At 39.2% G+C, this 27,744-nt stretch overlaps 1 protein-coding gene across 4 annotated transcripts in view; it reads right to left on the bottom strand.

Annotated features, from left to right (window-relative positions):
* The window catches only part of ptprsa (protein tyrosine phosphatase receptor type Sa), a 208,169-nt gene that overhangs the window by 48,598 nt on the left and 131,827 nt on the right, over positions 1 to 27,744 (bottom strand). For 2 of the 4 annotated variants that reach the window (XM_063890866.1, XM_063890867.1), the window contains exons 6-10: positions 24,191 to 24,301; positions 14,347 to 14,616; positions 13,116 to 13,697; positions 12,202 to 12,338; positions 11,945 to 12,089 (exon numbers count right to left, since the gene is read on the bottom strand). In XM_063890866.1, the coding sequence (XP_063746936.1) occupies positions 11,945 to 12,089; positions 12,202 to 12,338; positions 13,116 to 13,697; positions 14,347 to 14,616; positions 24,191 to 24,301 (1,245 nt within the window). Of the gene's footprint in view, positions 1 to 157; positions 276 to 1,409; positions 1,437 to 2,747; positions 2,942 to 4,941; positions 5,263 to 11,944; positions 12,090 to 12,201; positions 12,339 to 13,115; positions 13,698 to 14,346; positions 14,617 to 24,190; positions 24,302 to 27,744 lie in introns of all 4 variants that reach the window. The other 2 variants (XM_063890864.1, XM_063890865.1) reach the window with 2 other exon arrangements.

The following is a 27,744-nucleotide window of genomic DNA, read 5'->3' as shown; positions in this document are numbered from 1 at the left end:
GGCTGTACATGTTGTTAATTAAATACAAAAGTGGTAGCCTAGCATTAACAGCTGGATGTGAACGATGACTAACCTCTGCACCCTGTAACTTTTATTGCTCTATGTTCAAAACTATTGTTGAAATGCCAACAAAAAAAGAGTATGTTCTAGTACTAACCGGCCCCTTTGGTCACCACCAGTTTTGGTTTGCTCCGGGCTCCATCCCCCTTGGTGGTGTAAGCTGCCACCGTGATGGAGTAAGTGGTGTCTGGCTTGAGTCCTCCAATGACCATTTCCTAAGGGAGACAGGAACAGGAACATGTAAAAATGCCACTTGACTGTGTTAATATTTGACCGCCTTCATGCAAATCAAACTGCCTTATGCAGATTGTTAATCTAAGTGTATGTGAAGTGTCTCCCAGTCCTCTTTATTCAATTCCACTGGGCATGCATTAAATGTAAGGTATTCCTTCTGTGTATAGAAGATCATGCCATTAAGTAAACCCTTAGAGTTTCCACTGGTGGTGTTGGGACATTAGGTATGTAAATGGAGAATATCCCTTCTCCTTCCTTTAGCAATATTCCAATCAACAACTTAACTTTGTGATAAATGCATGCTGAATACATCCTGCCCAATTGCTGGCAGTTTTTACCTCAGCCATTAAGTTTCCTTGAGTCCTCTTCAAAGAGAGGCTTCCGATCAATTCTAATGAATCTTTCAGTCGAGCAGGTTTGAACGCATGCAGAATGAGGTTTTTAACAGGCTGGTTGGCAGAGGGATGGGAGAGGTCAATAAAGGTAAATGAGCTATAAGTACTGTCTTGCACTTGAGATGGTGTTCACGTAATGCAGATGGACTGGGGGTTTCAAATGCAGGTTCAAAATGAGGGTAAATTTTTTTGAGAAACCTGCAGTTGTGAACAACCTTCAGAGATGCAATGGAGATTTCAAGTAGGTTTTAAGGAGCATACATACATGGCCTCAATGTACAAGGGTCTGAACAAAGAGACACAAAAACGTGTAATTCTACGGCACAACATAGACAAATAAAATCATATTGTTTTAACACACACAAAAGAAAAAAAAACATCACCAGAGCACAAGACCAAACACACTGTATCGACACACAGCATGACACTAGTAGTATTAGCATTCCAGGCACAGTGGGCAGTGGATATTGCATCAGTCAAAATTTCAAAAACTAGCTGGCAATAGAAGTAATTTTTTACCTCAAGCAGCATAAAGAGATATTGAGAAAGGATGGCAGGCCAGACAGCTGAGGTGAAACCTCTGAGCTACTTTACTATCTAAACTTGTTAAATAAAGATTTGAGTGGTTGTGTAAACCATGTATTCAACTGGGTAGATGCAATACCCACTGTTTATACCCTTTCAGCTACACAGAGCACTCAGGCGAAACTTCGTACTCACATATTCAGCTGTATCGTCCGTTTCCCACTAACCCCCCCGCCAAAGAGGAGAGCGCAGGAAAGAAAGTAATATTTTTTTTTAAAGAAAGACAGAGAAAAGAAAGGGAAGAAATAGGATTGTAAGAGATGGGGGCATTAGAGGTTTGGGAGCAGAGGGTTGGTATCAGAAATAGGTCACTGGCTTTGGGAAAGCAGGAGAGAGAGAAGCTGTTTGAAGGTTGTGTCACAAGAAGCAGCCGCAACAAGGCTGAGAGTTGTAAAGTTCTGCCTGTGAGGCCTGGAGTCGTGTGAAACTAAAAATAAAGAACCTCAGTGATACTGTTAATCATTGATAGCTACAGCCGCTAGTGGCAATAAGATGTTGCTTTAAAATGCCTAAATGATGAAGTCATTTTTTAATTTACTGACAAAAATATGCAACTTAGAAGATATGTTTTCCATGCATTCTTTGTTGACTGCTGGGTGTGTGCACCTCTTGGGTCTTATAATTAAAGTTATTTAAGCTCATTCTACTCTTGGATTCGTGGTCCATGCCAAAACTGGTGGCATTTGGCCTAAATAGAACATAGAAAAATAGATTTTGATTGATTCATTCCAAAAATATGTAGAATTGCATACAAGTTTCTTTTTCTGTGTTGTTTACCCTATTGCTTTAGGGCTATGATTTCCATTTGGATGATTGCTACTGTGCACAAAAGTATCATTTCGGCTGGATTCCTCATTCAAGTTTTGTAAAATGAAAAAAATGCCCATTATCGAGGTCTCCATCACAATTTTAGCTGTCAGTGCAGGCTGATTTTGGTTGAAATGTTTTCATGCCCCCCCCCTGAAGGCACAGAATACTATAATCAGCATTTTCTTTGAGTCTTTGCATTTGATACAAGCACATAATCAGACATTCATGGCAGATGTTGCCATAAAGCAGGGGTCTAGACATTGCTAATAAAAGCCATGGAGGCAAAAGAGGGAGGACAAGATGAGTGAAGCTTTGATTACAGTTCTTGTTGTTGGCTGAGGGGAGAAGAATATTACAGCAATATGAAATGAAATCCAAGAGGGAAGAGCACCCGTATTGCTTCCCATTCTCCAGCAATATTTGCAAAGCCACAACAATGAGTATAAAGTAAAGAATTTGGGAGAAAAAAAAGTCGGGAAAGTTTGTTGTCTTTTGTTTTGACCTGTTTTGTGTCTTTGTATCATTATTGATTGATTTAAAGGCAAACCACATTTCTTATTTCATTTGAGCAAATACTGCATGAATGCATGGTCTAGGATGCTTTGAAGTTTGATTCAAAATAGTTTGATGATTTGTAAAAAAGAATTTGAGAGATGGTCATACCTGGGCATCGGCCAGCATGACATCCTTGATGAGGGGCAGCCCCCGTGACTCGCCATTTTCCACACGGACATAGTGAACCTGGTAGCCACGGATCTGACCGTGCTGCTTGCCTGGCGTCAGGGAGCGCCACATCACCTTTAGTGCTGTGGAGTTGAGGACCTCAACCTCCACTCGCCTTGGAGGAGCCCCAGGAACTGTTTAAAACAAAACGTAAGATGAAATATTAATTGCTGCAAAATTGTAGCATGACAAACTCATTTAAGACATAATTAGAGCAGGAGATGTGATTATTATTCTTCATTAATCAAATGCAAATATACAGTGAGCTAGCTTCAAATCCTTTCACTATTTCTAAGAGCAATGCAGGATGAGGCTGGCAAATTCAACAATGTCAAGACATAAATAACCTCCTGACTTATACATGGACATACAATACCCATGAAACATACCATCAATGAGCTTGAATGATAATAAAAACAACAAAGACCAACACTCCAAGGTCAATCTTACGCAATAGGCACCACCACTTTATCCTCCAACTTTTCAATATGTGTCTGCTGTCTCAGTCATAATGACAGGCCTTTATGGAAGGCCTTGCTTCTAGGCCTTTCCATATGCCACATACTGACCCTTTGTGAGATGGATGTGCCATTAATAGAACTCTTCCACTCCAAACTGCATTCCATTTGATCCTCTTTTGCCCGTTAAATCACCACCCCATTTCCTGCATCTTCCCCAGGATCATGCACCGATCTTGTTTATTACCAAAATCTTCTCTACCTTCTAGCCCTGACACTTATTTTTTTTTTCCTGGAACCTCTCTGTAACACGTTATTATCTTAACTACACCAGCAAATGTGTTATAGCTATTGTCAGTGCGCTGTGGCTTTCAATGCTGCAAGTCCAGATGCTGGAGTCTTCAAAAAGCTACGGTTACAATTTGAGCTTGTCTCTGCTGTTGCGCTCATTGTACGTCAGTGTCAGAAAAGTGCTTAAAACGCTGTGGTAATGGATGTGAAATGGATCGTGGAGAATAGAAGGCAATGTCAGCCATCCATCAATGATTTAGATGTGCTGTGACATGCCCACATCTTTGCTTGTCAGTTAACGTGTTTCATTCCTCAACTGCTTTTCCCCTTTGTAATTTATTTCTGCTATTTCACTTAGCTGTATTATGTTAGTTTTGTATTTCTTTAGAGCTTGACATTTTTTTAACAGGTATCTTGGCTTTTGTGTATTTTTAAAGCAGTTGTTTGTCATGTTGAGGAAAGTGTATATTAAATGCATGTAGTTTTCCTTTTTATTTATCTATTGTTTGCATCCTGAAGTACATTTTCAAGTAAGTGGATCTGATTTGCAACCTTTGACACACACCTGCTGGTTTAACCTCCAACCTACTGTTGCTACTGTAAATGCAAAGTTCAATTTGGCCTTGCAGTGTACAGCCCTCATAAATGCTTATGACTCTCAGCTGAGCAATAGGATACAGTTAAAAGCCTACAGATAGAGGCAGGATATAGGATGTGGCAGCTATTATGAATTGTTTTTGGTTGGTTATGTTTTAATAGCAAGACACTTGATTTCCCAAGTGTGTTATCTCTTCAGTGTGTATTTTCCTTTTATACGGTTTGGTTTACACCGCTGTATGTGGTCCTTTTACTTGTAAACAAGTATTTGAGTATGCTTTTGTAACCATTCTACCAAAAAAAGGTTTACAAAAGCATGCAAAACAATCTTCTTATAGAACTGTATACTTATAGTTATAAGCACACCCATGTATTCATAATGCTATACAAATGAAAAAATGAATCAAAATGAATAATGAACTGATAAACACATTATTAAAGGGATAATTATTCATTATAAAAGGATTATTATGTAAAACACTAACATGGAAATTATGTCATGATCCTTGCAAAGAAATCTGATAATTATATTTATAATGAATTATAGACATGGGCATAAATGGTCGTAAATGGTCATAAATGATTGTCGCTTTCTAATGTACGCTTGTAAGTTGAACATGCACTGCATACATGTTGCAAAAATAAAAATTTAAACAAACCTTAAACAAATACATACACAAATAAACATCCACCTCCAAGGGCACACTCACTTTTTAACTAAAAAACAAACCTCCATTTCTACATTAGCCTTTAAATATCAGATATTATGTAATTAAATATTTATATACCATCTTCGTCAGTGCGGCAGATCAGGGGCTCGCTCTCAGGGCCTGGGCCAATCTCAGTGAAGGCAGACACAGTGATGCGGTATGGGGTCCACTTCTCCAATCGATTCAGCAGCACCACCTCTTTCATGGGAGGGATTCTGGGCTCCTCCAGGGGCTCCCCATCCTCACTGCCACCTTCTGACAAGCCCACCATCTGGTAGCGCACCCTATACCCCGCCAGGTCACCGTTCTGACTCTTCAAAGGCGGGGGGCGCCAACCTACCAGCAGGCTGGTGGAGCTGGTTCTGCTGCACTTAATTTCTTGAGGGGGGGCTGAGGGCTCTGGTGAGGTGGAAAGGACAGGAAGGAAGGGGGTCGAGGACGAGGAGGACGGGGAAAGGAGGAAGGAAGGGGTGAAAAACAAAAAAAATAAAAAGATGGGAGAGATAAAGAAAATGATAGAAGGATAAAAAAAAATAATAAGACTAATTCAAAGTAAAATATTGCAAAAACAAAGGCTGAGGCAAAATATGTTTAAATGAAAGAAAATCTTCAAGCAAATGTCAACAGAAGAGGCTTATATGGACAATGGCACATGATTTTGTAATAATGAATCAAGATGGCTACCCTTTTGAAATAACTAGGGACAAGTGCAGTAAACTGTCATAGTTGGTTCTGGTATTGGCATTAAGAAATATCAAAAGCTTCATGGTGTTTACTTTTTGCTCAAGCAGTGTTGTTTGACAACCACTGAGGAAATCAACCTAACAATGTGAGAATTATTAAAAAAAATAAGTTAAATAAACCGTAGAAATAGTTTATCCTTCTTCAACAATATTGTGATCTGAAGCCATACTTAGAACAGAATCATGTGTTTGTTCTCCTTTGTTTAACAATACATCACCTTTCCACCCTTGTTAAAGCCTTTACTATGCCTGGTGTTTCCCAGTTCAGTTCCAGATGAACTAGAGTGTATTTTATTCACTATTAGCTTAATCCTCTCTGAAACTAAAACATATTAACTCATTTTCTCCCTCAGGGTCTCTGTAATTATTGCAACCACTAAACCACTTGATTATCCACATGAGGATAAATAACATACTGTCATAAAAGGACACAAATAAGTGCATTGTTAGTCCAATTTATAAATGCCATTGTCTTGTCCATCTTTCTTTAAATTAGCATGATTGAGCAATCCATTTAAAATTGTTTTTTGTACCAGAAGTTAGAACAAATTGGCATTAACTAAAACAATATGTTCCTATAAGCTAGCAGGGAGGTAGTGTCCTTTATAATTTCTTACAGTTTAAAAGCTTTCCAACACTCAGGATTTTACTTGTGTCTGAAGTGCTCTTCCAAAACATATTAAAACCTGCACATCTGTGAACTTTCTAAATCAAATTCAATGCCTCTCACTTCTAATCTGTGCCAAGCTCTTACACAGCTTGTGCTCGACCACAGTGTGCTGTGCAGGGAGCGATAAACTGTTTCACTTCTCATCCAGAGTTTGGTATTATGCGGATAAAAGGACATGTATGAAAATATTTCTAACCAAGTCGGGTTTCCTTTATCCTTCTCATATTCCCTCCATCTTGGTGTGACAACCCCAGTTCATTATTACGTTTTTACTCTGTTATGCAAGGTTACAAATAGCAAAATAAACAACAACAAAATGAAGCACCATCAGAAAAAAAGCATTCCACACATATAAGAGAACGGAAACTCATATAAAACCCATGGAAACAAGCAGCATATTGTCATTCCAAAGCAAAAGCTACAAAAATAAATGATGAACTAAAGGAGGGTACTTGGAAATGAAATTCTCTGTAACCCAGGTGACTCAAAGGAAAGAACCACAACAACAGTTAAGGTTCAAAATGACAACTCATGAAAAAAACATGAAAAAACAAGATACTCAGCGTAAACTAAAAATAAAGACATTATACTTAAAAAACAACAGCCAACAAACAAAAATAAATTACAGAAATTGTTTGCATTATACGTACCTGACTCCCACAAATACTACATTTTTAAGACTTTCTTACCACCAGCACCTGACTACAGAGCGTGCTTACTCTATAGCCAGTGAACTGCAACACTCTCCCTCTCAGAAATCAAGCCAGAAATGTTGAAAATCATCCCGGGTTTAAGTCAGTCGATAAGACCTTTCATTTTGTCTAAGTAGTTTTGGACATATTTTGGGTTTATTGAGAGGGAGAGAGCTGGCTCTGTGCTGTAGCTTGGGCTGTTTAATACTCATGTCTCTTTGGGCCGGAGTGTCCACAAGACTGTGAGAGGGGAAGCCATACGAGAAAACTCACTCCCGAGATTTTTCTTTTCTTCTGCATTTTGTAACCTTCCATGTTAAAAATGTGTTTCAAATAAATCCCATTTCATAGCCCTGTGCCTATGTACCTTCATAAATCTTACGGCCATTGGAAGAATGCCAACACACAAGAATAGAGGAAGAAAGATGGTTAGCGTGTATTTCTGACTTCATAAAAGTTTAACTATAGTGCTTTGACTGCAGTGTAATTTTAGGTAGAACAGCTAAAAAATGAAAATAACAAACAAGGGATCTGACTATCATAAAGGACTCCTCCCAGTGAAGACTGAATGTTCCAGCACACAACAAATAGGGCAGGACCTCAGCCACAGTTCCCAAACCCTTCTCTGTGTCCAATGGGCTTATTTACTTACGGTCTTACTGGATTCTGAGCCTTTCAGCTTCTTTCCTCGCTCATATTGTATTTGCAAACTCTCCACGTCAAGAATGATTGCTCAGTTCTCAATCTTTGTGGTGCGAAAAAGGCTGGGAATCTTACAGGGACCAGGCTATCACAGTGCACAGGCATCCTCATGCCTGATAAGGGTTTAAGACTAGCTGAGGCAAAGCTTTAATAAAGTGCATATCCCATGAAGGCCAGTGTTGGGATTATGGAAGAACTATACAACCACAAAAGAAGAAACTCACTTGAGGTTCTTTTGAAGTTTCCCTGAAACAGTTTCCAAAATGCTATTTGACAAATAATAAGTCTTGTCTGCATTCATTTTCCTCACTTCGATGTTAGTCTGTTGTGATTTGACTAAGAGCTCTTGGTATAAAATCTGTAATGTCAAGTACTGGTGTCATACGTAATCATGATGACATCCTTAGAATAAAAAAAAATCAACATACTTAGTGGATGTGTATAACAAACATTGCTTATAGTTTAGCTATCAGGCCAATACTTAATGTCCGTTGTCAACTTTTAAATGACACAGCATGCTAATACTTTATGCTATCGTAGTATAAACACATTTGTGCATTAGAATTGTTTTTTCATTAGAAGCCTTGGATGACAGGATGTTCATAGATCATTATGGAATTAATCCCCCCGATGCCAAATGGCCGTGCTGTGGCTCACACAAATATTCCAATATTTCTAAAAACCTCCTGCAATTACAGTAAGTGGGCGGGCTAAACTGCTTGTTTGGCTAAATACAGAGGATTAAGAATCTGCCACTTTAATTTGAGAGATAGCTGACTGGTTACTGGCAGGTTCTAGGTATAACCTAAATGTGTAACAAAGCCTGAAAATCCAGGGGCCTGGTTCATAGCTCATCGCAAAGCATGAAATTAATTCTGACGCTATGAAATGGGATTCTTATCTGACACTCTAGGGCCATGCAGTCCCCTAACACCAACTCCCAGGGTCCATCCTACGTCCTATATGACTTGCAACTGGGTTACAGCGAGAAGAATGGTGGGAGCCCTCCCAGCTCTCGGATTGTGGACTCACTCCGGCCACGTCTGAACAGTTTCACCAATTTGTTTTCTCAACCTGGTCTTATTATGGCAGTATACCTTAAGAGGCCTTGCTTCTGAATGAGGGCTACTGTTGCCAGTAAAAAAACGTGTGAATTGGTTTCAGCCAGCTGGATTACCGATCGAAAAGCCTATAGAATAGTTGTGGAGATTTTCAATTTGAGAAGATACTTGGTGCACTCTCGTTGGAGCAAATAAGCATGAAAATGTTTTTTTTTGGCAGTAACCTTTTACGAGTTTATGACAGAGTAGTCCCCATGACAAATGCCCCTGGTAATGCTGCTTGGACTGAGCACGAACTTCAACCATCTGCCAACATTTTGTACCACAAATAATGGACAATAAAGCAAACATAAAGCAAATCATGTTGTCTGTCTTACTTTTTACTTTGTGGAAAAGGGTTGCAGTCTGCTTAATAAGCACTGGGTTCAAATCAGCTTGGGGCAGCGAGTAGAAAATGGCCCCAACAAAGCAAAAAGCTAAATAAACAATGTCAAAGTTGTGTTCAGTCATTTCTTTGTTGTGTGATTTGATTAAAATATTCCAACTGTCAATTTTATGTATGCCGTGTGTTTTACTTGCGTGTATTTTGTTGGCCTATGGTACCCCAGGCACTATAGTTTATTTACAGCCCTAAGGTCATTGGGTTTCTGTGCACTTGTGAGTCCATGTGGGGCCTACAGGCTCCTTTTTTATTAAAATGTGATATTTTTTTCTGGTGTCTTGCTAACAGGCTGACAGTTTAAAGTGCACTGTAGACACTCCATTTAAGATATATTTGTAACAACATTTTCATTGACTTGGATAAATAGACATTTTGCTATTCCTGACCTGTACGACAAGCCAAACAGCAGACACGTCAGTTTAATATTTAACCGTGTCATTAGGAATGCGTACTCAATGCATCCAATTATATATCAGTGTTTCAGAAAAAAAAAGAAGAAAAAAAACAACTGTTGGATGAATTAATACGTAAAGGTCTTTGAAGTTATGGCAGACTGAATCCCTTAACCACACAATCACTTACCTCAAAGGATCCAACAGATCAAGTAATTTTTTGTGTTGTGGGAAATATTTCACTTCGTCTTACTTTGTATGGGACTTTTCTGACCTCAGCAATGACAAACCAATGGATGTGTATCCCACTTGCAAAAGAAACTTGTGATATATTTTGAACAGAACAGACCCTTGTCTCGAGACTTGAAAAAAGCCACCAGCTATTTTGTGTTGAAAGAGCAAAAGTATTGTTGTGTCTGCTCTGCCTTCAGTGCAGTGGCCTGTGTCTGTTGTGGACTTGGGTTCATGCAAGAACCCAACTTGGGCATAAAAATAGCAGCAAGCTATAGTTTGGAATGATGTCAAACCGCTATTATTTTGAATAACCCAGAAAGTAATAGAAATTAAAAAAAAAGATCCAACCCAAAACTTGTCTTTGAAAAGAATCAACATAAAAGGAGGAGGACACAAAGTGAGCAAGGAGATGTCAAGCCATTCCAAGGAGAGCTTTTGTTCCATTGTACAGGGGAACAGGTGGTAAATAGAGAAAAACAGCTGGAATAGTGTGATGTGAAAGGAAGAGAGGAGTGTATCCAATCCAATCAGCCTGCGGTTTACCAGTCAAGAACAAATGCAGAAACAGAGGTAAGGAAATCACAAACACACATCGACAGGTGAAAATGGGCACACACACTCGAGAGACGCCAAGACAAAATGGTACTGAATGAACAGAAAATTATTCTCATGCTTGGAATGATCAAACATCAACAGTGCAGTGATAGTTTCTCAACAGGAGCAAATGTCACATGCAACTGGCGCTCTCCTCATTGACTCTGCACTGTCTGTGTAGCTCTGCTGCCCAGCAGTACCAAAAAGAACTGTGAAGTGGTTGTTCCAAAGCCCCCACAGCCGGATGTGGGGGTACATCCAACAAGTTGCACTGGTAGAAACAGAAAATGTGTTAAAAGAGGTCTACTCCCACCGCCATGGCTCTCCTATGTCCCAGTTGTCTTTGCCAATTTATCTACAATAAAGACAATGATGTATGCATTTATCTTTATCTGTGCCTTTATATATTTTGTATCTGCAGGGTCCACATTAACAAACTCAGTGCAGCAACTAATCCCCTAAACCTGGCTGCATGGTTCTGAACCATTAATGCATTAATTGTTAATACACAATGTCATTGTTAATCTTTGTTTGCTGTGTAAACCCAAAAGACATGAATTTCATACCTGGTCATCCCTACATTTCTTTGGCTACTATTGGATATTTGATTGGATAAGCTGTGTGTATTTTCTTTCCCAACAGCTTGTACTACTGCAAGTTATTATATCACTAATGTTATTTTTAGCAGGGTAGTTTTAAATAATTCAGTTGTGTTCCTGCCATCTGTAAAATTAACTAATCAGGGCAGAACTGATATACTGGAATAAATTCAGGCAGCTGGCCTGCGAGAATTTCGGTGACTTCTGATTTGGTTTTTTTCTTTTACTTTAATGACTAAACTCAACATTCTCTCAAATTCCCCATCTCCAATTTGAATACAGTTCATATGAGAGCCTTGGCGGTCACAGAGGAGAGCTGACATTTTTTGTGTCTCTGTCACACGGAAGAAAGTGCACTTGCTGTTGACAAAGGAAAAGCAAATATGAATAAATGTGAAAGGGGAAAAAATAAACTGCCACAATTTTAAGTGTACGTAGACTTGATTTACACACACATGCATTGTTGGCACCAGAGTCACCTTATTAAATAAGGTCATTCTAAAATCAAAAGGTTGTAAAACACTAAAAAAGTGAACTAATTTTAACCTTAAATCTCCACAAAACGTAAATGTTGGTCTACATAAGTTATAATTTATCATACTAATATTGTTACACTTAAGTTAACATAATCAAGATCAAATGCAAAAGCAACATGTTTTAGAATGAATTCAATGGCACACTGGTTAAGTCTGCTTGTTATGTAGTTTCTGAATCAGCTTTGAACCCAGATCATTTCCAAGATAACACAGTCATAGTTCAAAGGCGATGGTGCCGTTAACATCACAGGAAATGCAATTTACAATCTCTAGTAAAAGAACATGAGCACATAACCTCATTAGAATTCACTTCAATAAAAGGCATAAAATTATTTTACTGCTTCCCTGGAGAAAATGCTTTTGTTAGCCAACCCACAAAGAGAAGATGAGAGAAAACTAAATAAAGGGCTACATACTGGCTTGCAACGTCTTCTGTGATATGTCATTGGTGAAGGCTCCAATGCCTTTGTTAGAGATGGCTGCCATGGAGAAGTGGTACTCTGTGTTTGGGCGGAGATTTTCCACAACATATGATGATGCGGGCCCAAATGTTTTCTTCATCTATTGATCGAGAGCGATGTTATTGACAATGTTAGATCATTAAAGGTTGATTTACATCTGTCAGTGCAAAAGGTATTGAGAAAAAAAAATAAAAGGAAAAGGACATTCTTACCTGGGTCCCAAAGCGGCCTTCCCTGTAGCGAAGTTCATAATTTATAATTCCTTCTTTCTCATAGGCGGCTTCCCAGGTCAGTTCAATGCTGGTATCGGACACAGCACCAACCTGAAATTTTGATGGTTGACCTGGAACTGAAGAACATAGCAGGATGTTGAAGGATGTATTACTAGAAATTGATAAGGACATAGGAATGAATTATACACTTAAAACTACCATTAAAAAAGTGTTAGGAATGTGTAAATTAAGTACTTTTTCCTGTTCATTGATTTGTTAATAAATGAGCATATTTTCTAATTTCACACTAACACGATGAATATTATGAGAGTTGGCATGAAATGGCAGAAGATTAGATTGAGGAAAAAAGATTATAAATGAGTACAATAATGTGCTCACAGAGCGCTCTGCTTATGGTGGAGTCTCTGGAATGGACGTGCATCCTTGCCCTAGCATGGATGGAGTGATTTTGCTCAGCTCTTAAATGGTTCCTGGTGAGTTCTCAGATTTACTCATTGCTGAAATGCGGCTGTTTTTTTTCAGACTGCCATGATCAAACATACTTTTGTCATCATTTGCAGAGGCCGCAGATGTGTTGCAGCAGGGGAGAAAACTTGTCTCTTTGGCAGCAGGCACATTCTGTCTAAAGTTTCAGAAAATGTGCTGCTGATGCAAAAAAACAGCTGAAGATGTTCTTCATTGTCTGTTAAAGTCTTCTCCTCCAGCAGAAGGCTGGAGAACAGATGCAGCATTCACTAGGTTCTATTTAACTTATTTCAAACATACTTGACAACTATTTTTGTACATCTTACAGGTGACTATTTTATGCAATATTGCCGCATATGAAATTCACAGACAGAAATTAAAGTAAACCTTGCCAAGTTTAATCTCAAATTCAGTTTTCCTATTTTTACCTCCTTGTAGTACTTTGACATGGATGGGCTCTGAGAAGGGTCCGTCTCCTACCGAGGTGAACGCTAGGACTTTAATTGTGTATGTCTCTTGAGGAACAAGACTCTGGATGGTGGTGAGAACGCTGTCCTGGACATTATGGATCTGCCAGAGGCTCATGGGTTGGGAGTCGTCCATGGTGTAATAAACGCGATAGCCCTTGATCTGCCCATTGGGCTCCTCAGGCTCTTCCCAGCGAACCATCATTGTGTTTTGGGATATAATCTGTGCCTGTATGTTCCGTGGGGGACTTGCAGGGGCCTGTTCACCAGTTCTTGTTTCTACTGGCTCACTGGGAGGACCTTGGCCGATTGTGTTGACGGCTGAGACACGGATTTCATACTCTGTGTTGGGGTAGAGGCCCCCAATGCTGTAACGTGTAGTGGTGATGTCGTCCACAGTCTCAAACTTGCTCTCTGGGGACTTGGCTCTATACTGGATGATATAGTAAGTCACTGGGTCTGGGTTGCCTGAGTCCCAGGTGATGGTCACACTTGTGGCAGTGGTTTCAGTAACCACAGGGGTGCCTGGAGGCTTGGGAAGAGCTGTTATGGTGATAAAACAGGAAGGAAAGAGAAAACAGTTATTTATCAAGATATTAACTGGTCAAAGAACTTTATAGCAAAAACAGAAATACTGCCTACACAATGTACCAATGATGTAATACCAATAAATATTTCAACGTAGATACAGTCGGCTATTGTACTGCCACTATTTAGCCGCTAGGGGCAATAGCCAATCATTTTGGGTTGGGATTCCGATGATGCCAGCGCATAACCAGATCGAGATAACCACAACGTTAACAGTTCGAATTGTAACCTTAGATGCGGGATTGCACTTGGAGTAAAAAAAAGCTCTACGGCTAATCTCTATAAACACATATCTGAATATGTGTATAAATAAGGGAAAGAAATAAGTATGTTTTGCTCTTCACACATATTGTTTGAATGCAACAACCAAAGTCCACTCAAATGTGATGAGTCAATAATACTTGGATTACAAACAGGCTGCAGATTGAAACCAGAATACTTCAGATAAAACACATCATTTTTCTCCCCGTCTACAGATCCTGAATTCATATGCAAACGTTTCATTCTAGTGTTCACATTGTAACTGAACATTTGCCTACATTTTTAGACTTAACTGAAGATAATCTTTTTTTAAGCAACTCTTCATAGCACAGTTATCTCTTACATTTGACTGTGATCTGCGCCACAGCTTCAATGATGCCAAGGCTGCTCATAGCCACGCAGGTGTAGTTGGCTGACTCACGGACGCTGCTCAGTTCGAGAACATTCCTGCCTACTGGCATCTCATCCTCCGGTGTCAAATCCTCTGCGTTCAGCATCCACTTGACGTAAGGCATGGGCGACCCTACCGCCACACACGTTATGTTCACACTGCCACCTGGCATAATTTCCTGACTCGTCGGTGGAATGGAGAAGCGAGGAGGCACCCGCCGGACTGGGAGAAGGCATGAGGAAGGGGAGAGGATGACAAAAAAAGGGCAAGGGAGTCAAAAAAAAGAGAGAGGTAACAAGAGAGGCCGTTGAAAATGGACCCTTCTCAAGGAAATACTTAACACAAAAGGTTCAACATGATACATGTGAACTGAAACACAAATTAAAAGAAGTAGACTTTTCAAACATAAAAAATATACAAATGAGAAAGAACTAAACTAACAGAACTGCTTCAACAACAAAGTAGATTAACAGTTAAGCAACGATTCATAGCAACAAGGTTCCATTGACCAATATTTGACCCATCACAGCACAATTAAAGTCACAAAAATCTATTATGAGTTTCTCATCTTTGAAACTGAACTGCTAATATATACAACTACAGCATAACCTGATCACGAAGTATGAAGGTGTGTAGTTAAGGCCATGTGATAATGCTATCACATGAAGCCACCATGGCAACCTGGAACTTCCTGTCCTCTCAGGCACACATGCCAAACAGGATTAAGGCCATCACAGGCTTCTCCCGTAGCACAGGAAGTGTAGGGTTACTGGGCTATGACCATCTCTACAAGACCTCTAAAAACATTCCAGCATAAGTTTGCACTTGACACCTGTCTTTCTACCTAGATATCTTAAAGATGAGAAACTTTAATCAGATTTTTGTGGTTTAGGGTAGATCCACTGGACAAAGCCTTATTAAGATCTGACACGGTTCCATTGATAGATGCAGCTATCAGTTTCACAGACAGCATGCATAAATAGACCGAGGTAAATTAAGAAGTAAATGATAACAAAATCAGATATAAAAATTGAGGTAAAATGCATAGAGGAATATAACTGAAGGGTCGCTAGCATGCCCAGACAAAAGACGATTGGAGAGGAAAGAAGAAATACAAGACAGAGGATAAAGTTTCTGAGGAGAGGAGAGAAAGAAAGGGAAGAAAGGAGCAAAGAGTGTCAGAGGAAGAAAAAGAGAGGGGAAGGTTTGGAGGAGGGTGAAGGGTGGGTAACCCACTTCAATGTGTAAACTTTGTTTTTCTTCAGCAAATGTGACAAAATGTGATGGTGGCACATTGTCACATCGCAGTCCCAGTTAACACAAAATACGTATTGCGGAACAAGGTATGTGCCTAGAAATACATAGAAAAGAACTGGTAGTTGTAGCTAGAGAATCTACAATCACAGAGTGTTGAAGTCAAGAAACAGAACTGGATCCACACGATGTAGAAATCCAGAGGACAAGAAAGAGAGTTCGAGGGAAAGGGAAATAGAAAGGTAAATGTATAGGGGCAGAATGGCAGCTAAGAGAGGGACAGGGAGTACCTCAAAACTCATGATTAGGTGTTGAGTGGAGGAGGTTGAAAATGAGTCTGAGACACATTGGAAGGGCGTGAAAGGTACTGTGTCATTAAATGTGTGTATGTGTGTATATACATAGATGTATATATTTTCTGCGTTGGTATGAGTGCGTGTGTACAGTATGCAAGAGTTAGAAAGTGAAAGAGTATGAGTTAGCAAAAACACTGTGTTCATGAGAGGCATCCCAGCAAGCACTTGACAAATATATCATGCAAGAGTTGGCTATGTTCAACACTGACTGACTAAACATAGTGTTATATAATGAAGGATTTTCTGTGCCTATAAAGATTGTAGGTGAGCAATCTTATTGTTTGTTTTGCCTAAGCCACTATGTGTTGGATACTTGCCCCTTTTGATATTCAGTCTAATGCAAAAGACTTGACATGTATAATCAAAGGAAAATAAAACATGCATGTAAGTTAGGTAAAACTGTTTTAAGGGAAAATCTTTTTTGGTACAATACAAAATATATATATATATATAAATATAAAAGACGATCATGACTAAAAAGAAAACATTAATTAATATTTAAGTTATAAATTCAAGGAAAAAAGATACAGACAACAACTCTAGACTAACTAAATCTGAAACCAAAGTAACTACATCTATTTAATGTCAAAATGTTTGTTGGGATGCAAAGAAGATCAAAGAGAGAGAAGCAAAGTAGTGCCGATGTAGGAGTCAAAAATGATCAACTAAATGGAAGAGCTGACTAAGAGACAGACAGATAGACAAGACAGGAAAGACAGGACACGAGAGACAGGACACGAGGCTGAACAAAACAGACTCAAGCAGCAAGACAGCAGACAAGAAGACAGAGGGAGACGGGCAGACAGACAGTGACGGATGGGCACGCAGACATACTGTACAGTACGCAAAGGGGAAGGGGTTTGGGTTTGGTTGTCGTAGAAAGGGAAGGAGGAAGAGGGCATAAGTGAAGGATAGAATAGGGAGACTGTGATTTTAAAACAAATCAAAACAAAACAAAAGACCATGGCTCAAAGTGGGTTTTTGAGGTCTCACACACTGGGGCTTAAAACCAAGAATAAAGTACACCTCCCCTCCATCCCACCTTAAACATTGCAGCTCATTGCAAATGTATCCTGGGAAATATTTGGGTGGGGGATGTGAGGAGTGAGTGGGGATTAAGGGGGAGATTCGAGGGGAGACTGAGAGGTAGGATAGGTAGCATTCCAAAATACACCGTGTCGATCCAAATGGGATTCATATGATCGTTGCATGGGACTCTTTTAGTTTTTTCAACAAACTTAGGGGACACATATCACCAACAAACACTAAGGGGACTTTTACCAGAGAACTGCCATTTTCTGACCTGAGCACTGAGAAAATAATCAATCAAATGTATATACAGTATAGCATTGTCAAATAGGTTGGTAATCTAATGCAAGCTAACAATATTTGCAATATCCAAATGGACAAAATGTATCTACTGTTGCTGAATTTTAACAGCCATATCCATAGTATACATGAATAGTTATAGTTTTAGAGTGAATCATAAATGGATGGAGACCTTCTGCAGCCACTGTTAGGCTTTTGATTTGTCCTTCTCTCTACTACTTTACATTCATTATCTGAGTCCTGTAATTCACTGTTAATGTTAATTGTGTTTCTACCTTGGGCAAGACATGACCTAAACTACAGAGCAAAAACTTCATCGTTGACCTTTGAGAAAATGCTCTTTTGTGGCACACAAACTCCCACACTGAAAAATGTACCAAGAAAAAATGGTTGAATGATTGAGTATTCTGTCCTTAATGTCAAATTTCCAAATATCAGAATCAAACACAGCTACAAAACTTCCATATAGAAAGTAACTAACAATCTGACCTGTTCTTCCCTGATCTTACCATAAAAATAATGTAATTAAACAAAGGGTTGCATGACATTTTGGTTAATATATCATGCTTTGTGTCTTCATGACAACCATAATAACGTAAATAGGGGGTCTAAATTGGAGATATTCCAAAACATGTTGAAGTGGAAAAAAGGCCCAAAAAATTGCCTTACGAAACAACAAAGGTGAAAAGGCAGCCCATTCCTCACACAGACATGCATGGGCGTGGCTATGGCATGAGTGACATATACAGGTCCACTTAGGCAGAACCAATACAATCCAAAAAAAGTCACCCAAGCCCATCCAAGCATGCCATTCATTCCCAAGTGTAGCATTGTTCTAGACACACACGCATAAAATCAAATACAAAGGGAATAAATCAAATCGAACAAGTCGACGAAAAAATAACTAAGTTCGAAGCACAGACATTACAGCGTGCTGAGTGCAGCTGTGTTGGACAAAAAGTTATGCATCCATACTATTAGATGTTTTATGATTTGTCTCTGCTTGAAATTTGGTTCCAATTCAAAATAATGGCGAAAACTAAATAGGGAAGAAGAAATAGGGAATGCACTTCTCTCCCATGGGCTCAGGTCAGCCAGTGACCCGCAAGCTAAAGTAACTCAGTGAATGGGGTTTCCCCACAGGAAGCTCGTTTTGTTCACCTTTGTGTACCTACATTGTCAGGGCAAAGAGGGGACTAACACTAACCTCCTGAGCCAATACACAAAAAAAAACAAAAAACAAAACCCTTTCTTAAATGGTTCATGACACTGCGGCATTCGCCAATTATGGAGAATTGGGGGGAATCCACCTTTCAACAGCACGCAAAGCGTGTCTGACACAAATACATATGGTCTGATAACAACAGAAGATCAAGCGCTCAAGGTCAGTTGATGCTACAGTAAATTACACTCTTGGAAGAGACAACGATAGACGTTAAAACCCTGTAGGAACTGGGGGAACAACATAATCTGTGTTTAAATGTCAGTATCACATGCTATGAATAATTGCTCTCGAGTGGCACCACTGCTATCCTACCCTTAACATGGAGTGCAAGTGAAACAAAGACAATAAAGAATCCCAATTGCATAGACAGGCTCCTATTTCATAGAGACCAGGAGCCCAGTCGGACCATTTGGAATGGAGAGATACTAAAACAAACATATACCTTTCATTTGGACTACTTAAAATCTTGTTTCAAGCCCCAATGTGGAGAAAAAGACAAGAAGCCTTACATTGGACGAGGTGAAAAGCAGTCGAGAGAGAACGCCAGAGTACTGCACTAACTCTTATAGTGGGCGGTGTTGTGGAGGGATTTGTGCCAAAAAACAGAGGTCAGAAGGTGGACATTATCGGCCATTTTGGTGAGGCAGTTTTTGCTGCCCCAAAATGAAGGGGGAAGCCAAAATAATGTGCAGCCTTTAGTGTCACCTTGAAGCTGAGATTACACCCTCTTGCTGCCTGAGGATACAGGCGCAGTATGGAGATCCTTTAGTCACACTTGCTGGGTGAGGCCGGCAGCATTTACATATAAGCCGCAGGGGGTCGGCCCGCATTAACATACCTCGGCTGCGCCAATGTTAAAAAGTCACTATTGGTGGCTCATCAAAATGGAAATTATTACCTAAAGGAAACGGACGGGAATCTTTGCAGGGGTAGCTAATGATAGCAAGCAGTGGATTTAGGGGATTTTAGAGTATATAACATTTTCTATTGTCTTACATGTAGATGCCATGTCTACTCACTGTAGTGATCCCTTCAGTGATTATTATCAGTCAGATTGAGAAAGGGGGTGCATTCATATATTTGTATTATAATAACAGGGGAGGAAACCTTTGTTTTGTTTGAAAACTAAATACACTTCTGATAGCAACGAGAAACTTTTTGAAGGTGACTATTAAATTGAGGACTCCTTGAGACAAACATCTAATAGAGATAGCAGGATTTTGCTTTGGCCCGTGAGAACATAAGGTGTAATCTAGCTTTCTTTCCCAACGTTACACACAAATGCAGAGCAGGACATGCAAGCACATTCAAAATCAGGCAGATACCATTGAAGGAGGGCAAACATGCACATGCGTACATCACAGCACAGTCTTTCTGCATCAGTGTTATTCTTAGAACTTATAATTTAAATATAGACATTGTCAGGCTTTCAATTATTCTGTTTCCTAAAATGGGATTGTGCCGTTTTTTGTGGACATTATTATGTAGAGGGCTGCAATGACAGATATTGTTTAGCGTGTTTTTACAGACTCATCTGCTACAATTATTGATAGAAAATCTTTTGCTAACCATTTGGTGCTTACAGGGGTTGGAATTAAAACCCGCATTGGTGTCTGAGATAACTGCTATTTCAGAAGGGATGATTATATATATATATTTTCAATTACTTTCTTGATAGATGAGTGGTGTGGCTGGAGCAAGTGAAAGAAATCTATGATGGGATCTCATTTTGGTTAGTGTGACGGCTCAGGAACTATGGGTACTGTTTTTGTATTTTTGCCGTTGGAAAAGTAATCATTACCAATAAAGCTATTAGATATCAGATACGGAGATCGAAAGAGACTGATCAAACGATGCACTGATAAACACACTCCCACTATCAGAGGAGAATTATAGGGATAACAATGTCTAATCTCTATACCTAAATGTATGATATGCCTGATATGTGCAGAGTTGTTGACCCATGTGTGTAATAGCCAAAAACAATTTCTTTTTAAGATGCATTCATGAAAATACTAGAGCCATAATATTTACCAGCAAGCACTGCAGGTGGTGACATGATATTCAGTATAGATATGATTCAGTTGGATAGGCCTTACAAAACCTGGTGCACATATTTATGCTAACATTTAACGTAGGTAAAATGCCTTGAGATGGTCAAAGACAACTGCAATATAAATTGTAATATAATATATAATCTTGTTTACCTAACAATCAATTGTATTCAAAGTTTGTATGTTTAAGAGAAAGAGGGGTCTCAAATAATATTGGACTGAGTGTCATAACTGCAAGGAATCCCAAACAGCAGTCACTACACAAAATCATATCTAGCTACAGCTATTTAAAAATAAAAATATCTCTGAGCATCGGCTAAGCATCAACAAATGTGATGTCAAAGTGATTATATTGTTATTGATCCACACGACACTGTAAATAGCATCCCTTAATGGCTGCCTGAAATCACCATGGAACCCAATCAGGCCCAATCAGGTCAAATTTTTTCAGCAAGGATTGCTATAAACAAGATGACAGGAACACTTGCTGTATACACACTTATTATTTCATTCGGCATTTGCATTTGCACTCCGAGAATCAAGAAGCAGAGCAGCATCATTGTGAAAAAGAAACACAACTCACATACAAATTAACTACAAAAAGACAAACACTTTGTGACAGAAAAGTAAGATCAGGAAAAGAACTGAAACAAAGGAAAACTCACAAACACAACACTGTAATCACAACACAAAAAATACTAAATAAAGGAAAGCCAAAATATCAGGTTGTATCAGGGAAAACACTTGTTGAGAAACCAAGGGAAGAGAAGAAATCAATTGAACAAAACACAAGGAATGCAGAAAGAAAAAGACCAACACGGCCAAAGGGATTTTGTACAGGCATGCGAGCGCAGTTACATTCTCCCATCATGCAACAAGTTCTGTTATTTCAACGTGCTGGGTGTCCATGACAACACGTGCAAGAAAGCCTTTAGGTGCAGAAGCAATACCAAAGGATGCAAAACGAGAAAAGGCCCCACAATGCAAACATAAAGGTAATTTAACAAGACCCGAGCTAATCAGGTTTGCTTTCATCATTTCTTCCTTGGATATTAAGAAACATTTCTTTCATAATCATTTAGCAGTTTTGATAAACTGATTAGTATTTCTTCAAATTAGTAATAAATCGAGCTCTGCAATAGGCAAATACAGCTAAAATTTTTCAACATGTTGAATTTTTTTTCAAATGTGGGTTAAAAAAAGTAAAAAAGAAAAAACACACCAACCTTCTCGAAGCTCTGAGGGATGTAAAGGGGTTGATGCAGAACACAATGACATGAGGAGAAGAGAAAAATAGGGGAAACACAGAGAGAGTAAAAAAAGCCACCTCAAGGTGTTTAGCTGCAGCTACATTTCCCTCTTCTTTAACTCTTTTTTCCTCCCTTTCCCTTGACCCTGCTATCAGTGACACCCATCTAGAAAGTACACTTGCCTGACCCCCCCCCCCTCCCCCTTAAATAAACTTTGAACCAAAACAATCAGATACACTCCAGTGGCTGCACTGTCGCCTGGTTAGAAAAAAATTGTGAGGCGCCACTGGAGTCAAATCAAGCGTACCATACTCATAATTCAAAATTCACAAGCTCCTTATAGCCACAAGGAGAGAGTCCTGTGGTGGCTGTATTTGCTTTGTTAGAGAAGGAAATCAAATAAAGAAAAAATAAAGAAAAACTAATGAGAGATAGAAAAGAAAAAAGACACAGTTTGGGCTGAAATTAGCAGCTGCAGTTTAAGACAGTAACTGTGAATTTGGTTGGAAGCCAATCAGTAGCAATGGCATTATGATTTCGGTTTGAGAAGAAGGGTCAATTTTTCCCTGATGAAGCATGCCCCAGATACAATTCAGGATTGTTATGTTGTTTCTGAAAATTGATCCCTACCACAGCTGCTAATCTCAAGTGCATTTCGCTTTGTGAACAAAACATAGTCAACATCAAGTATCAGAATTGATTGACAAAAGTTAACTGAAAACAGACAAAGGTTGACACCATCAAGGCATAACAAGTGTGTTACATACTGTGGAAGTACCTGACTAATTATGACCATTGTGTAGTTTTTATAAAGCATGCTGATGGAGCCAGTGTTCATGGAGTTTGCATGAATTGTTGGATATGATATCAGGGAATAGCTGTGTGTTTTTGAAAAAAAAAGAACTACTAAATAACCCAATGCTGTGCCAACCAGTTCCCATTATTGCTTTTAAATGATTCCTGTGCTCTAATTTTCCATGAACCTTCTAACTTCTGCAATGCTGTACGTGAAAAAGTGTATAGCTACTTCATGTTAAGTGTCAATGCCTTTCAGTGGTGGCAGCATGAGCCTCAAGGATGAATGCTGGCAAGGAGAGACGCAAATTTTGATGAACCGTTTTTTAACTTCCACTGCTCAACGTTTTTTTTTTTTTTATGCTGCTACTTCACTGGGTATGATAATAGCAATAATAATGAAAAAGCAGCTCCCTGACCCATTTTATAATGTCAGGGTAGTGAATTATTTATCGGGAACAAAGTTATTTAGTACACAGCAGAGGGAACAAACTGAGTAGATACCGAGGCATCTTTATTTAATATGCACAATATAAATAAAACATGTCAAAAATGCATCTGCTTCAATTTATCAGAGCTCCCTCAACAGGGATTCATTGTCATTTAGCATTAGTGGTAGGGGATAGGCTTTTGTCTTCATTGCATGGTTCCAATGAAACTCAATGTTCCCTGTGACTGATTGTTGTTCATATCTTCACTTTGCTGGAACATGCCAGCAAAAATTACTTCTGACTGTAAAATGATTTAAACATAATACCCCAAAGCAGAAACAGGGGAATACTATGGATTTATGCTCCAGAACCACCATGAATAAAAAAAGAGGATGTGCACTATTTATAATCTATGCAATCGAGCATTTTTTTTGTAATACAGAGCAGCTGACTGTGTTAGGAGTCCGTTTCCATTAATTCAACACAAGAGAATCCTTTTTTCCTCTAAATCTTGAGGAGAAGGGGGTTGAGATTTTGATTGGTGGCCATTAATACCTTGCCACACAATCAAAATCAAGACTTACCGTTATGCTCCTGTACCTGAAAAAAGCTAATCAAAAAGAAGTCTTTTCCGACTCTTTTTGGATACCGTTACTTTGACGGAGGGGGAGACATTTGATCGAGCACACATTAAGAGGTAAAAGGCGTTGTCACAACGGATAGAGTAAAGACATACGGCTTGTTGTGCTACACATTTCCTTCCGAGCGAGTAGGGGAGGGCATTCAAAGACAAAATGGAGCATAACATCATAACAGAGAAGAACATTAGTTGGTCAATTATAGTCTTGCATTAGGAAGTTTCAGTGCATATGGAAATTACATTTGTGGGCAGGCAATACTAGCAATATTAAAAGATTTATATTACTCGGGTAATGCTATTTTGCAAAATACATTTTGTGCAAATACAGCTGGGCTAGAATGGAAGCAATTATCATTTGTTAAGCTCAACAGTAATGCCCCTTAAAGCTGAGCTGCACTGTTAGTAACAATGGGTGGATCTTTTTGTTTTTTGGCCTGTATTCGGGGCCGAGTTGCTCCCTACCTCGCACATAAAGGTTAGCAGGGGCCGAGTAGCGCACGCCTTCCATATTAGACGCCACGCACTCGTACTTTCCCTGGTCGGTCTCCTCGCTGTTCTCGATCTGCAAGGCACCTGTACAAAAAAACAAGCAAAACAAGAGGGGAGGGGGGAAAGATAGAACAAGAGAGAAAGAAAGAAAGAAAGAAAGCAGGAAAATTAGATTAGTCAATTTGTCAGTGACAGGGCATGAAGTTGCAGACAAATCTTCCTAATACAAGGTATTCTCAGGACCATTTTGTCGACAACTCTTTTCTCTCTGCAATGCTAATGCGGAGTGCCAGGACAAACAATGTTCCTCTCCAGCCTCAGCCATCCACACATAAAAATAAGGGGAATTAAATAAATAAAAATGTGGACCGCATCAGTCACACTAAATTCATAGCTCTGTTAGTGTATGTAACTCATGAGACATGAGCAAATGCTATAAAGACCAAGTAATGATGAAAGTGTGATGAAATGTAATAGGAAAGGGTGTTGAGATGGTTCTGTAAACTGAGCAATACTAACCAATTTCCCTTTGCATAGCACTCAACTAGGGAGAGTCTGTGTGTGTTGGAGAAAGAGGGGTCATGGGAAAAAATCCAGACATATAGTTCATGTTTCAATGAACACTAGCATGGTGCATAATGCAGCAGCTCATCTCTTTGGTAAACATGCTAACAGAAATTCAAACTGTGAGGAGGCATTAAATCTTACATTATATATAACAAACATATAGGGAGTGGTAAAATATTATTGGCATGAACTGATATACGAGCATTGTGATTGTGTTCTCTTTAATAATTGATAGTCTTTTTTAACTTTTGCCATGTTTTTTCAATTTTTATACTTTGTTAATTTATTTAATTTTATTGCTGCATAAAAGTATGTAAGGGTATACAGCTTTATATGAACCCCTCGGAGCTTAAGTGTTTAAAATTAACTGTATATATCATAAAGTTAGTTTTTGTATCTATAGTATGTGCAATAAACTCAACATAAAGGCTTGGCAACAACACTGGAGAGGGGCGTGGGGGACAAAGGAGGGAGGTGAAACAATGGGCGTCAGATCATTCCTCGTTAGAGCACTGTTGACGGCACTTCCTGATGATATCATTAGGGCTTCTGGCTGGCTCAGCAGACAGATTGCAGCCCAGGCCTCCCTGACAAACACAGCGCCATCGCTCGTTAGCGTTTAGCCAGGAAGCATCTATACGCCAGCCGCTGCCCAGGATGCTTTGTAATATACCATAACCTACTCCATCACATCAGCAAGCGGAGTTAAGACAATGTTGTACAAAGCAACTATTCTGGAACATTGGTCTAATAACGTCTTTCAGCTTGGCCACAAATGAGATCATCGATTGTGTTTAATTATAAAGATACAGTAAGTCAAGCTTCCTCCTTGGCCACAGTCGAATATGGTATTTTACACATTGGAGTCAGAACAAAGATATCTACTCATAGAAAAAAGTAAACCGACCTGAAGCTACAACAATCTATACTCCTCTATGTTTTGCCCTTCTCTTCATTTCCCTCTACAGCTCAGATCATCCTCAACCCCCAGAGGGAGCTGTTCTTGGCACATAGCTCATGAACAAAATAAAAATGTGTACCTGCAGAGTGCAGGTGGTGGAGTCCTTGCTCTGCGTTTGTGCAGGAATCTGACTTGGATGAGTTTGATGTGCGCTTGGAACAGCAAATGCCAGCCTGGTGGCAGGTGGCTTGGAATGTGCTCAGAAGCCTACTGCTCAACACAGCGGAGAGCACAAAGTAAGGACCGTGTGAAGTTCAACTCCAGGTGGACGGTTCCAGAAAGCTCTGCCAGAGGCTCGTATGCCTCAGTCCTTATACTAAGTAATAACATCTTTGGTAGGCGGAAGTTGTAGTTGCTATTTTTTTCATAGCTTCATGAATAATAACGTTAAAGGGCTTGTTGTGAGCCACAGCTTGTTTTTTTTGCCAAGCAGTTACCTAACAGCTAATCAGAGGACATTTCATATCTCATCTGTGTGTATGTCAACTGTTCAAGGTCTACAGTGCTAAACGCTTCCAACATGTATTTTACTTTAAACAATATTTAACAAATGTCAACTGAAGGTCATCATTACTCAACCACAGATATGCAGAGGGTGACAGATATTGAGCCAAGCAACATTAATTGAAAGCCAATTAAGACAAACAGTGGCTGCTGTGAAGTGTACCTCCTGGTTAAAGAAAGAGCGAGGAGAGAAATAAGAGAGTGTTTTAGGGGAATTTAGGGAGTTTCGTCTGCTCTTCTAATTCTTTGGTGGAGTTTTCTCATTAGGGGGTATTATTTATTGTCTCCAAGCCCCTACTGGCTTCATTACGTATTATTGCTATTATTTAGGAGGGTTGTGAGGAACACATAAGACTCTAAACTCTGCTAGCTGAATACAGGAGAAGCAAGAAGGAGAGAGTGAAAAGGAGTAATGGAGATGTATTCTTTTTCATTTATATTTCTTACTTTCTAAACTTAATTTGCTTTCTTTAATTCTGTCGCAAAAATGTAAAATAGAAAAGAGGGATAGGACATTTTTCGAACCCTCTTGTAAATCAAGGTGATATTGACAAATTTAATTGCACAGACTGAATACATTAAAACTGCGTGAACAAATGTTTGATGAAAGAAGGCCAGAAGGAGAGGGACATAAAAGGTAAGAGATTGAGAAAGAGGGGAGAGCAACAGAGAAATCACAACTTTATTCTATTTTAAGATGCTTTATGCTCCTCTCTCCGTCAGATTCACACATAGCAGCGATGCAATATCCCGCAGTTATTACATGTGTTGTGCCACACAGTGGGAGCATATCTCTTCTGCCCACTTCATCATTTCCATTCTCATATGTTTTCCTCCAGTACAAGCTTTGTCTTTTTAAAATCTTAAAGAGGTTAATTTATTGTATTTCCATTTATGTCATTTATGATCTCCTTACATAAACAACATTTCTTTCTATTTTGTGACCAGGCCAGGTCATTTGTAAAGTCCAAACATGTTTGAATTTAAAGACAAAAGACCTCTAGGATGTCCCAACTCAAGCAGCATCATGCACAACAAATGACCCCCTTTTCACAAGCATATGTTTTCTACCAATTTCTTGTGTCTTGTGAATATAACTGCACTCTCTGTTTCGCATAATTATGCTCAGACTACCCTGCCAGCCTGTGGCCCACCAGACTCTGAGTGGCCAATGCCATTTATTTTCATTTCATCAGGAAAGGAAAAAAAAACAACCAATTAAATGAATGTCAAAATTATCTTTCACAAGCGCCAAAAAACAAAAAAAAACAGGTACCACGTCTGTTTACACAATGGGTGTTTACTGATTAAGATTTGTTTTGTTATTCCTGTATGAGGCTTAATAGCATGTTTTCAGCTATGAAGTCTTTTTACAATCACAACCACCAAATACGTGTTTTGCCTGATTTCATATAAATCATTAATACAGCTTATGACACAGATACTGCTTTCCGAGAGAGATGGCATGGTCAACAAAAGCATGGCTCATTTAACT

Source organism: Eleginops maclovinus, chromosome 9, assembly GCF_036324505.1.
Source record: "Eleginops maclovinus isolate JMC-PN-2008 ecotype Puerto Natales chromosome 9, JC_Emac_rtc_rv5, whole genome shotgun sequence".
In the NCBI taxonomy this organism is placed as follows: domain Eukaryota; kingdom Metazoa; phylum Chordata; class Actinopteri; order Perciformes; family Eleginopidae; genus Eleginops; species Eleginops maclovinus.
The sequence above is the reverse complement of the archived record's forward strand: the minus strand, read 5'-3'. Positions and strand labels throughout refer to the sequence as shown.